Raw genomic sequence first — 11,386 nt, 5'->3', positions numbered from 1 at the left:
CAGATAGTAAGTGTTCATCATTAATATTTTCGCACCGCCAAAACCCCGGTCGCATGTTGATGACGCAGATCCCGAGCGCGACACGGGAAGTGCTCAGCCAGCTCCACTACACTCACATTAAATATAACATTTTTACCACATACAGCCGATGAGGACTCGTCTGCATAGAATATATTTAGAGGTAAACAGTGCTTATTTTCTCTTAACGGTCTGTTGTGGAGTTTTTTGTGCGTGTTTTGTTTCAGTTATAGTATATATTTTAATTGCACTTGTAGCGACTGACTGGCTCATTAGAGTCATGTAAATCCCTGCAGTGCTCACTTTAACGTATTACTAAAATTATTTGGTGATTATAACATGATAACTTCATAATAATAATAATGTGTCCGAACTCGAATGAAACCAAGCCAAAAATACAATGAACTCAGCACTGAGAGCTCTAATGTAAAATTAAAACACATGTACTTATGTTTATGTGTGAACTGTTGAGTCTGCAGCATTAATATCTTCCCTGCTGCTGTTGAAGTGTTTGTTTGTGTGTCGCTGGGAAACATGCCTAGAATTACAGCTCTCAGGCCCTGAACTTTGCTGTGTGGGGTACTTTCTTTTTTCTGGACTTCTCAAGCTAACTTTGTGTTGTTTTGCATGTTTCCAGTGATGGCGGAGGAGAGAGGAGGAGATATAGTTTCTGAGTTCCTCAGTCAGAATCCACACCTGGAGAACTGGGTGCAGTCTTTAAGAGGACCCTGTGAGACAAACAAACAGTGGCATGCCAGAAGAGAGTTTGTTCTGCGCAATATGGAGGTCTTTCCTACCATCCAACCTGGGATCCCAAGTTCTAGTTTGGACAGACTTCTGTCTCTGTCCATGGTTTGGGCCAACCATGTGTTTTTGGGCTGTCGGTAATTCTTTTTTGGATTTTTTTTTTCCATAAGCACAAAATGCATTTCTAATTTCAGTTGTTAGTGGGTCAATGAATCTATTTATTTTGAAAGTTTGGGGTTGGTAAGTCTTTTTTTTTTTTTAAGAAATTACTTTTATTCAGCAAAAACACTTTAAATATTTTATAATGTTACAAAATTTATCTGTTTCAATGTAATGCTCTTTGAATACATACTTCAAAGTATCTTGATAGCAAAAATGGCCATAATGGCTCCTGAAAAATCAGCTTTGTCATCACAGGATTAAATTCAATTTTAAAATATAGTAAAATATAAAGTCCTTTTAAATGTGTAATAATATTTCTCAATATTTCTGTGATCAAATGAATGTATCATTGGCGAGAATAAGAAATAATAAGAAATAATAAAAAAATCTTTCTGACCCCACACTTTTGAAAGGTAGTGTACAATGCATACATAAAATGACTTGAATACACTTTTATTTTAATGTCTAGTATTAAAGTTAATATTGTCGTATCACTGATTCTTGAGAAGTGGGACAAAACAGGGTGCCATATTAAAAAATAAACCCTTGTACAAATGAAACTACATTTATGTATCTTATATGTACTAAGCTACTGAGCTATGCTTTGATTCAAGTTTGCTAACTTTTTACCTTGCCATCACTTATTTCGCAATCCAGCAGTCAAGATGTTTGTAACATTTCAAAACACATTCTCATGTTTGCAGAGAGATTACACTTTCACATGTGACCAACAGTTCCTTAACAAATATAAAATATCATAATGAAATATTATTAAAATATTCACCTGACAGAGTTGACACATCTGACAGTGGTGACAAAAACCTGAATTTGTAGTCACTTTAACTATCAAATACATTGAATTAATCGATTACTGTATTAAAACAAATACAACAAACAGTGAGTATGTTATTGTTTATAAAGCTTTTATTCAAGATTCACATTTAAGTGTTTTGATATATCATTGGAACACAAATGATTTTTTTTTTTAATCTCAGAACAGTATGTCTGCTGTGCATCTGCTATTAAAACAACAAAAAATAAAATAATTAGTTCTTACCGCTATCCATTTACATTATAACAATCCAATTACATTCACCAGGAACTTAATATTCGCATTTAAACATCTTAACAAATGAACCAAAAATGATCAGAATACAAACAAACTGTATTCTGTATAGATATGATTTATCCAGTGTTATGTTCCCTCGACCCTGACTCTGCTAGAAGTGATGACTATCAATCCACAAAAAGCAACATACGCTGTCAGGTCACTTATTTAGTATTTATACATTATTAGAAAAATTAAACACTATTTTATATTAAATATCATTAAAAATGACTTGAAAACCACACAAATATGATGACTTCACGTTGAATACCAACTCATCATCACTGGCCCGTCATCACCGTCAGACAGAAAATCTGCCATTTGGTACTTCTTTCACAAAACAAATGGAGTTCATGCAGTAGCCCTTTTATTTTCTCTGTTGATGTTAGACGCTAATGGAACCTGCTTCAGGAGAATAAAATGATCTAAAAATTTCAAATAATTTCTTCAGAAATTGGAAGATGGTGTTGACAAGGTTTTGAAACAGGAAATATTAACATTAGGATTAAAGAATATTCAGAAACTATAAAACTTTCCAGAGCATGTCTGACATTGATGTACTCTACAGAGGCGGAATGTGGCAAGTGGGTCCTTTATAGTGACAGCTGCCCCTGATATTCCCTGATTTTGTTACATTTTAATGAATGTCTGACAGCGTTGACAAAAAGGGAACAAAACATTGAAAATCTTTTGAAACACGCATGTGTCTTTAAAAAACAAACTTGCTTTGATATGAGGTATTATTAAGTGTTGCTTTTGATAAAACAAGCTTCTTTTCATCATTAAAATGTTTTATCCATTTTATAGCATATGAATGATTGAACCCTACACTGTTTTAGATGTAGTAAGAAGACAATAAGTGTCACAGATTTCATATATAGTAATGATAAAATTAAATTGAATTAATTGTTAAATAAATTCTATTATTTATCCCTCATAACATTTACAATTGAAAATATATTCATTTTTAAACCTAATAGCAGTTACAATTGCTGAACATGTTTTGGCCCATGTCTCAAGATGTCTCAAGTGGTATTACAGAAGTATTACAGAGTCACATGAAGCAGAAAATGTAACAGTCATAATAGAACTCTCCTGATATCATAATAAAGATCCAACGGATGAAGTTCTCGAAAAGTAACTGTTTGACACAATCTTTTATTATTTTTGGAGAAAAAAAAAGACAGTAAAGCAGTTTGTTTTATTTGTTATTAGTATGTTAACATTTGAAAAATGTTCATCAAATAATAATCACACCACACAACAGATACTTTTCTAATAACCTGCCACGTTTAGACTACATAAAAAAAAAAAAAAAAAAAAAAAGATTTTTCCTTTTTTACTGAGAACTCTCTTATTTGTCACTGACCCTAATGCAGGTATCCACAGCCTGTAATGGAGAAGGTAAATGAGATGGCAGAAGGAATCACTGTGACTGAGGCCCCTGTGCGAAAAACTAGAGATGAAATCATGGGAAAAACAAAAAGACCTGCAGTTTCAGGTAAATGGGCAATCTTTAATGTGTGTCATCAAATTAATATACACTACTGTTCAAACATTTGGAGTTGGTAAGCTTTTTAATGCTTTTAAAATTAATATCTTAATTAAAAAAAAAAAAAAAAACTAATATTATTACAACTTAAAATAGCTGATTTCCAGTTGAATTTATTTTAAAATGTAATTTTACCCCAGGAAGATTTTATCGTAGTAATACAGAATGATCACTTTAACTGTATTTTGTAGCAGTGGAAGCTGATTACCAGAGTAAGAAGGTTAAACCCAGTGATACAGATGTTAAAGCTCATGCGAAGAGTCCAGCTACCAGTGCTCTGAAATCGGGCCCTCCGCCGGGGGCTCCTGCAGAACACCAGCCCTTTTTTAATCGACTCTATAAGGCAGTTGCTTGGAAGCTTGTGTCTGCTGGTGGCTTTGGCCCCAACCTGGAGCACTTTGAGATCTTGCGCAGTTGTGTGGAGTCATGCAAGGCCAGTCTTACCTGTGTGTTTGTTCCACTCAAAGACATTCCTGACCTGCCTACGGGTCGTACCCAGAAAGAAGGCCAGGTGTGTGAACTGCGCTGCTGCACCGTCTACATGGGTACGGGCTACGGGCGTGATGAGGCTGCCGCCAGGGCAATGGCCTCCAAAGAAGCACTCAAAGTGTTTCAAGGGCAAAAAGTGACAGTGAAAGTTTGCCACCGCAGATTCAGAGGACGAGACGTTGACGATTTGGTTCTGCTGGATGAACAGTCCAGGAGCCAGGTTTTCCCTCCAGCTCTCAGCCACCCCTTTCAGGAAGACCAGTAGAGCTTCATTCTGTCACGATGATGTAAAGTTGTAGATTCAGTTGTGGCAACCACAGAGATGTTTTTCACTGCAGTTCCAAAGAGTTTCATTTGTGCAGATTTCAGTTATTCTCATGCAGAATGGCACTATGGGGAAAGACTGGTAGGCTTATAACTGTTTGTAAAAGTGACTAAGAAAAAAATAGTTTTGTGCCTTGTAGAATGCTTATGCTTTAGAGTCTTGTTTGTGATTTTGAGGTTTAGATGGTTTGTTAAACATCCATTAACTGTGGTTATAGTTCAGTCTGACCTTAAAAAGCTGTTGTGGTTTTAAAAGCTGCTGTTTTAATTGCTAAAATGTCAATAGCTTTTGGTTTATTTATTTCTAAAGCATTACATTGAGAATATACAGTCTGTAGTTGACAGCGGTTGGATTTGTCAGTGTCCAATATTTAAAAAGATAATATTCACAAAATAAATCTTGGATTAATACATGAATGATAACACAATTATAATGGTTAGACGCAGTTTTGATTGTTAAAAAAATTACAGTAAATAATAGTACAGAAATAATAATACAGTAAATAAACGTGATCTTATATCTTAATTTCCTGACACTTTTATAAATATATTTTTCTCCTTGCTTCACATGTATTGGACAGTTTTCATGTAATAATACATGTCATAACCACTTTTTTGGTCATACACTGTGATGAGGTTTGATAATGTTGTTGCTGTTGTTGTGGACCTTTGGGCAGATTCTTTGAATGTCAAATAAAACTGCCGTCCATTTCGGACCGGTGTTAAATGTTCAAGCAGAAGAATATGAATGAAGTGTAAGTGTTTGGTTAAATGTATCTCAGTCTATGATTCAGAAACTGCTAGCTTTACTTGGGGTATAACTGGGTTTATTTTCTGATTTCAGAGAAGATGTGACGTTCATCTATCCATATGTCTTTGTTTTGTTTGGTAGTGACATTTTAAAAATAAAAAATCTTAAACCTCTAGAAATCTCAAACTTGATGGGATGGTTCATAATCAGACACCATATGACACAATTGCTTTAGAGTTCATAACTCTGTGACTCTAAGGTCTGTAATCAAAAGATTCGAGATTTACAGTTTACCTCAGGTGATTCTTCTGCAATTTTGAAGGCTTTTGGTTTTATTTGCATAAAACTTGGCACACATCATCCCAAGACACTCATGACAAAAATAAATAAATAAATAAAAATGATTTAATTTTATTAAACTGTTGCAATGACATAAGCCAGTTAAAACAGTTTGGAATTGCCCATTTTCACTAATTGACCTTAAGATAAATACTTCTGAATTTATGCAACAAGCGACGCCATATGCTTCAATCACACAGTTTTATTATTATTATTATTATTTTTTTACTTTTTCAGTCTAACAGTAAGAGGGAGTGATTTCCTTGAAGTCAGTTGTCCATTTTGACAACAGTATATTGCTGTAACTTTTTTCAAGATTCAAGATGGACTTTGCTGTAAAAATTAGATCAAAAGACAAATTATGTATATACAAATTATAATTATGAAAAGATGGTTGGTCCCTAGTGATAAGCCATTTGCAGCTATAACTGAAGTTTAGTTTGTGGACCATTTCTAATTATTAACAATTTATTAACTACAACTGTGGCCTAAATTAACTTCTAATTACTGCTTATTGATATTTAATAAAGTAGTTTAGGTATAGGGGAATTATATAAGGCATTAATATATGTTTTATAAGTACTAATAAACAGCTAATATGCATGCTAATAAACTACTAGTTAATAGTGAGAATTTAAACTAGAGCTGAAGTGTTAGCAGTTTTTCTTTTGCATCATTTATTCTGCCTCCAATTATAATACAAATAATTGTTTACATATTTGTTGGTTTTGTTCGATCAATTCCCATTATAGGGCATAAAATGTTCGTTCCCAAAGTGATATTTTTGTAAACACTAAAGGGATATTATTAGATTCAGTCTAAACATTTGTTGTGTATCAATTATTTGGATATATTCCCTATCAGGCATAATAATTTCAGTATAAAAATGTTTATGTAACCTCAGTTGTGATTTTTTTGAATCTCTTATAGAACAACAGATCAAATTATTATCTACAGTTTTATTACACATCGCATACAGCTTTGCTCATATTTACACCACATAATCAATTTGCTTCCTCTTCAGCAACCCAAATGCAATTGCACAATCAAATGAATAACTCTAAATGATGACAAATCATTATGATATCTGAATATTAAATGGCTTGAGGGCGCACAATGGTTTGACGGGTGTTATATAAAATTAGACCCATCAACTGCTATTTTTATGCAGATCTGTGTTTGACCTGTTTCTCAATGCCAGCAAGCAACAGCAGACACATATTTCCCATCATACTCCACTCCTTTTCTGCTGGCAATCTGAAAATGTTAACAGTTTTAAATGAACCTAACAAGGAGTGAAAGCACCCATTTAAGTGCCGCCTTTGATTGACATTTGGGTGTGTTTTTCTGCTTGGCTGCCAGCTGGACTCATCCTCTCAGGCAGAGCTAATCATGGGACAGCCTGTACTAACTGTGCACTTTTCCTCATTCTCTCCTATGAGTCACAGGCTTTTTGTAATACCGAAATGTCACATATTTTGAACCCTTGTTATATCTATGCTGTTGAAATCATGCATGTGGATGGAAGGAGATGTGTGAGACAAATTGAACAAAATTACAAGGAACTGAAAACTTTTATAAAACACACTCTCTGAAACCCATTATATTGTTGTAATGATGGAGTTTCAGGGAATGGGTTTTATTAAACACATCACCTTGATTTTCTGATTCTTTTAATTCTCTTAAATTTGTCTAACATCTCATTCCTGGCACTACATTTACATAGACTTGGACTACTACAGTAATTAAAAAAAAAAATGGCTTAAATAGACAAATTTGCCATTGTTTTCTTGTAATATAATATGTAATATCTTGTATGTGAACAGTGTAAATGTATATTAGGCATATAATCATAATTATGTATTTGTTTTACAACCAGAAATTGCAGCATGTTTATCATAATTTTCTTCAGTGATTGAATGTTACAATAATTTACTAACTTAGATTCTTGCTTAGCAATTTATATGTCATTTTTAACTTTCATTTAGTTGATTTTAACTTAATTATCTTCATCTTTTTCACTGTTTCACTTCTTTTTTTATTTTTATTTTTTACTGCAGGTTGCCAGTTTTATGTCACTAGAAAGATAGCAATTAAACTTAAGCTTTTTTTTTTTTATTAAACTATTTTTTTTATTTTTATTTTTTATTTTAGTAAGTTACTTTTTTGCAGTTTAGAATGTTTTGTTAAAATGCAACCACAAAACATGTATTATAGCCTACTTACTACAGGAAATACACAGACTGCCTTAGAAAACAAAAGTCCACACAGTTTATTCAGGTTTAATTACACATCAAGAGCAGCAAATAATTAAACAATCTTTCAGATTCATCTGTTCTTCTCATAGCACTTCGTAATCATAAAAATAGAAATCACATAATGTATAAATATCTGCAATATCGTGTTTATTTCCAGTTCACAATCCATTTCTATCTTTACAAACATTTCAGCAAAAAGTAATTGCAAAACGCTCCACGTGGACAGTCGCACATTTTGCCGATTCTTGATCCTTTCCTGATGGCGCATTGCTCCCCAACATCGCACTGATGTGAAAGCAAAGCGTAAACGTTAGAGAAATCATTGTCAGTGTTTTGTTAATAGCAAATGTAAATGGTAAATGTGTGATTTTAATCTAGGCAGTATTTTGCACTATTTTAAATATCAAATAGTGAAAGACACATAAAACTCCTGTTTTGTGATACTCACTGTAGGAACGCGCCCAAACTTCTTTTCCCAAAGTGAGATGCGTTTACTCTGCAGTTTCTCCAGAACGTCATGTAAAGCCCCGAGCTGTGAACATGTTCAGATCATTTAATGCAAGTATCATTAAAATCTTTTTTAAAGAAGGGAACATAATTTGCTTTCTATGCGCCGAGAAGTGCGTAATACTTACAAGCTGCTTTTCGTTGGTCAGGTTTGGGTCCTTTGGGTAAAACTCCCTCAAAGCTCTCGTTTCTAAGTCGGATTCGTTGTCAAAGTCCATTTCAGCACCCTGAATGCAGGAGACCAGCACAGCGCATGCCATCGCTGTGGTCCAGAGTTTGGAGCTCTCCATAGTCACAGCCAAGACTGAACGCGTCCTCTGCACTGAGATTCAGGTGAACACTCGCTTCCCGCGGTCCACTCACCTTATATCTGCTCCACTGACACACCACTCACTTCGGTCCTTCTTTTGCTCCACCTTAAACATTGATTTTTGTCCATGCGTAATAAGGACGCCGACGATGACTCATTGCGTAAAGCTGGCGAGTTGATGTCCAAAACAAGACAGAAAGACGTCTGAGGGGAGGAAAACAAGTCTTATGCTGGAAATGTTTACAAATTATTATATATGATTCAGTTTATTGAATGTTTTAGCAGAATGTTTGTATTCACGTTGCGTACATAAAAAATAGCAGTATGAAATAATTGTTTACATCACGTTTATTTTTGAAAATCACTTTATATACAGGAAAATATCTTAAAGTGTTGTCTACAAAACACCTTTGAATAGTTCCACCAGTAATTTAGAGGAAAGAAGTTATTCTAACTTCAAACTCAACATGCCTTAGAAGGTCTACATGAATGGAACCTGCTATTAAAAAGTCTATTATGGGCTTTCTATACTGCATTTAAACTGTAATATAATGAAACACACACACACACACACACACACACACACACACACACACACACACACACACACACACACACACACACACACACACACACACACACACACACACACACACACACACAGACATAAACATTAAACCATTAAAAGTGCCTGAACCCTGTTAGAACCAGCCAACAAACTGGGAGAAAAGATTTACGACAGGATCTGGTTTAAACTGGGTATTTTCAACATGAAACAATAAATAAAACAGCAAAATGTGACATTTAAAACATCAATTTTTGCCCGACCTGCGATTTATGAAAATTCTGTTGTCTAGAGAACATATTTTTATAACCTTCAGTTTAAATCTGTGTTTGCTTGTTACATAACAGCTTTAGTAAAGTATTATGGTAATAAGGTAAATCAGAATAGTATTGGAATCCAAAAAAAAAAATTTTTTTTGATATTTTGAAAGATTTTGAATATATTTTATAAGCAATTCCAATGAAAAGTTATTTGAAAGAGGCCCACTTTATCTGTATTCACATAACAAAAACAGTGAGCTGAGGGCATTTAAGTTCAGCATGACCATAATACTTATTTTTAGTAATGGAAGAATGTACACAATTGTGATAAAGATGGTGAAGCTTAAGTGTCCCTCTATACCAGCTGTCCTGCTTACATTCATCTCAGGTTTGTCAGCATTTTGTGTAGCAGGCGCAGCCTTTATTGAAAAAGGAACATCAGTAGCTTGCCAAAAAGAAAACCTGCAAAAGGCCAGGACAAAAATACATACATACATACATATATATATATATATATATATATATATATTTAATAATAGAGTTAGTTAATACAAATTCAATGGCCATCCAAATCACTTAGAAGTGACTGCTATAGAAGATGCTTTGCCCATTTATGTTGATTAATCCTATTCTAGACACAAAACGTGTTATTTTGTTGTTTCCTGCTGATTAATGCAAAGCCAAGTCTCACTTTGATCCAGTCTTAGTTGCTTCAATGAGGAGCTTTTGTCGGTTAGAGGCAGGAATCAAACCAGGTCTGTCTGACTGCTCTGTGGGCTGCATGAGTCATATCATTCCAATTACCACTTGTATTATTGCCTGTCAGAAACTTTTCCCTCAGCACGGTTACCTGTTTATTAATAAGACCACTGTTGGGGTAGTTTTGCTCACTACTCACGTCAAATGAGCTCTATTTTCATCTTCTTCCAAGAAAAATTATTCAATTTTGTGCAGACAGATAGTTCATATGCATAAGGACGCATGTCAATGGTTTAACACCAGCAAAATATTTCATTTTTCACAGTCATTATTCACATAACATTTCTCCACACTGCTAAAATAAGGTCCTGAGGGTGTCTTTCCTGTCAAAACAGTGTAGACCATTTTTGAAAAGATGATTACTGGATAGGACAGGATTGCCACAGGGTGTCAAATCCAGACCAAGTGTGAGAATGGCTGAAAGGAACATAACCTAAAATACACACTGGCAGTTGCAGTGAACTTCTCATAAGCATCGTTGCTGTTGTGCAGGCAGACTTCATTCAAAATTTGACTTGACAGTTTGTAAATGGTAGTTTGCTGTAATCTTTCAGTTTGGTGGAGGTTTGCCACCCTCTAATAAGGTTTGGCTCTGATTTACTGTAAGTTGCGGAAGTAACATATCTTCTGCTAAACATCCATAATAAAGGAAGTCTGACATTTTTTAATAACAAACTCTCACCTTTAAGTTCCCATTAAGATTATTGGCCTCTAGAAACAAGCTTCCTGATCCGCTAAAGGAGGCTGTTTGTATATGCAGTGAAGAAGCAGATGGGTTTTGTCCTTTGAAGGCAAATCTCAAAGAAGATGCAGGAGTGTTGTGTGGGAGAGATCAGAATTCATTATCTTCCTGACTTATCTTAGTATTCTTCCAAACTCTAAGATCCTGGCACATTTGTTTTGGTTCAAAGATGTTTGTTTTCTCCTTTGGCTGGCATGTCAATGATCTCCCATCCTCTTTCTGGCTTATGAATCCTCCTGAGAGAGTCAAATTACTTGAGCCGGAAAGACCCTGCGTTGGAATTGATTTTGTGTGGGTGTGTGATTTCCCTCTTCCCTCAGGTGATCAAGTTAAGTGCATTACGGCCTGATTGCCTCTCTGATGTTGAAAAATTATAAGTGAATTAAGACCTGACATACTTGTGTCACATCAGCTTGGTGGATTCAAGTCACATTCACCAACCATGAAGGTTCATTCTTAAGACTCTCCAGCCAGTCATCAGCAGTTGTTATGATG

At 34.7% G+C, this 11,386-nt stretch overlaps 2 protein-coding genes across 2 annotated transcripts; one reads left to right on the top strand and one right to left on the bottom strand.

The window, feature by feature from the left end:
- The first annotated feature begins 25 nt into the window (after positions 1 to 25).
- Positions 26 to 5,337, top strand: LOC109080497 (protein CDKN2AIP homolog A-like). Its single transcript, XM_019095553.2, has 4 exons — positions 26 to 181; positions 656 to 902; positions 3,415 to 3,536; positions 3,779 to 5,337. The coding sequence occupies exons 2-4, from the start codon at positions 658 to 660 to the stop codon at positions 4,339 to 4,341; spliced, it is 930 nt and encodes a 309-aa protein (XP_018951098.1). The 5' UTR covers positions 26 to 181; positions 656 to 657; the 3' UTR covers positions 4,342 to 5,337.
- Positions 5,338 to 7,734: 2,397 nt separating this feature from the next.
- LOC109088905 (cocaine- and amphetamine-regulated transcript protein) lies at positions 7,735 to 11,077 on the bottom strand. The gene is made up of 4 exons (XM_042726876.1): positions 10,832 to 11,077; positions 8,384 to 8,769; positions 8,197 to 8,280; positions 7,735 to 8,033 (listed from the first exon to the last, which is right to left on the bottom strand). The coding sequence occupies exons 2-4, from the start codon at positions 8,543 to 8,545 to the stop codon at positions 7,926 to 7,928; spliced, it is 354 nt and encodes a 117-aa protein (XP_042582810.1). The 5' UTR covers positions 8,546 to 8,769; positions 10,832 to 11,077; the 3' UTR covers positions 7,735 to 7,925.
- Between the last annotated feature and the right edge of the window lie 309 nt (positions 11,078 to 11,386).

This window comes from Cyprinus carpio, chromosome B7, assembly GCF_018340385.1.
Source record: "Cyprinus carpio isolate SPL01 chromosome B7, ASM1834038v1, whole genome shotgun sequence".
NCBI classification, from domain to species: Eukaryota; Metazoa; Chordata; class Actinopteri; order Cypriniformes; family Cyprinidae; genus Cyprinus; species Cyprinus carpio.
This window is presented reverse-complemented; position numbering and strand designations above follow the sequence as displayed.

Excerpts from the sequence above, each read along its gene's own strand:
- LOC109080497 (XM_019095553.2), top strand. The coding sequence starts at position 658 with ATGGCGGAGGAGAGAGGAGGAGATATAGTTTCTGAGTTCCTCAGTCAG. Across the intron at positions 903-3,414 it reads CATGTGTTTTTGGGCTGTCG|GTATCCACAGCCTGTAATGG; the intron begins GTAATTCTTTTT and ends ACCCTAATGCAG. Across the intron at positions 3,537-3,778 it reads AAAAAGACCTGCAGTTTCAG|CAGTGGAAGCTGATTACCAG; the intron begins GTAAATGGGCAA and ends TGTATTTTGTAG.
- LOC109088905 (XM_042726876.1), bottom strand. The coding sequence starts at position 8,545 with ATGGAGAGCTCCAAACTCTGGACCACAGCGATGGCATGCGCTGTGCTG. Across the intron at positions 8,281-8,383 it reads TGACCAACGAAAAGCAGCTT|CTCGGGGCTTTACATGACGT; the intron begins GTAAGTATTACG and ends ACATGTTCACAG. Across the intron at positions 8,034-8,196 it reads AGTTTGGGCGCGTTCCTACA|TGCGATGTTGGGGAGCAATG; the intron begins GTGAGTATCACA and ends CTTTCACATCAG.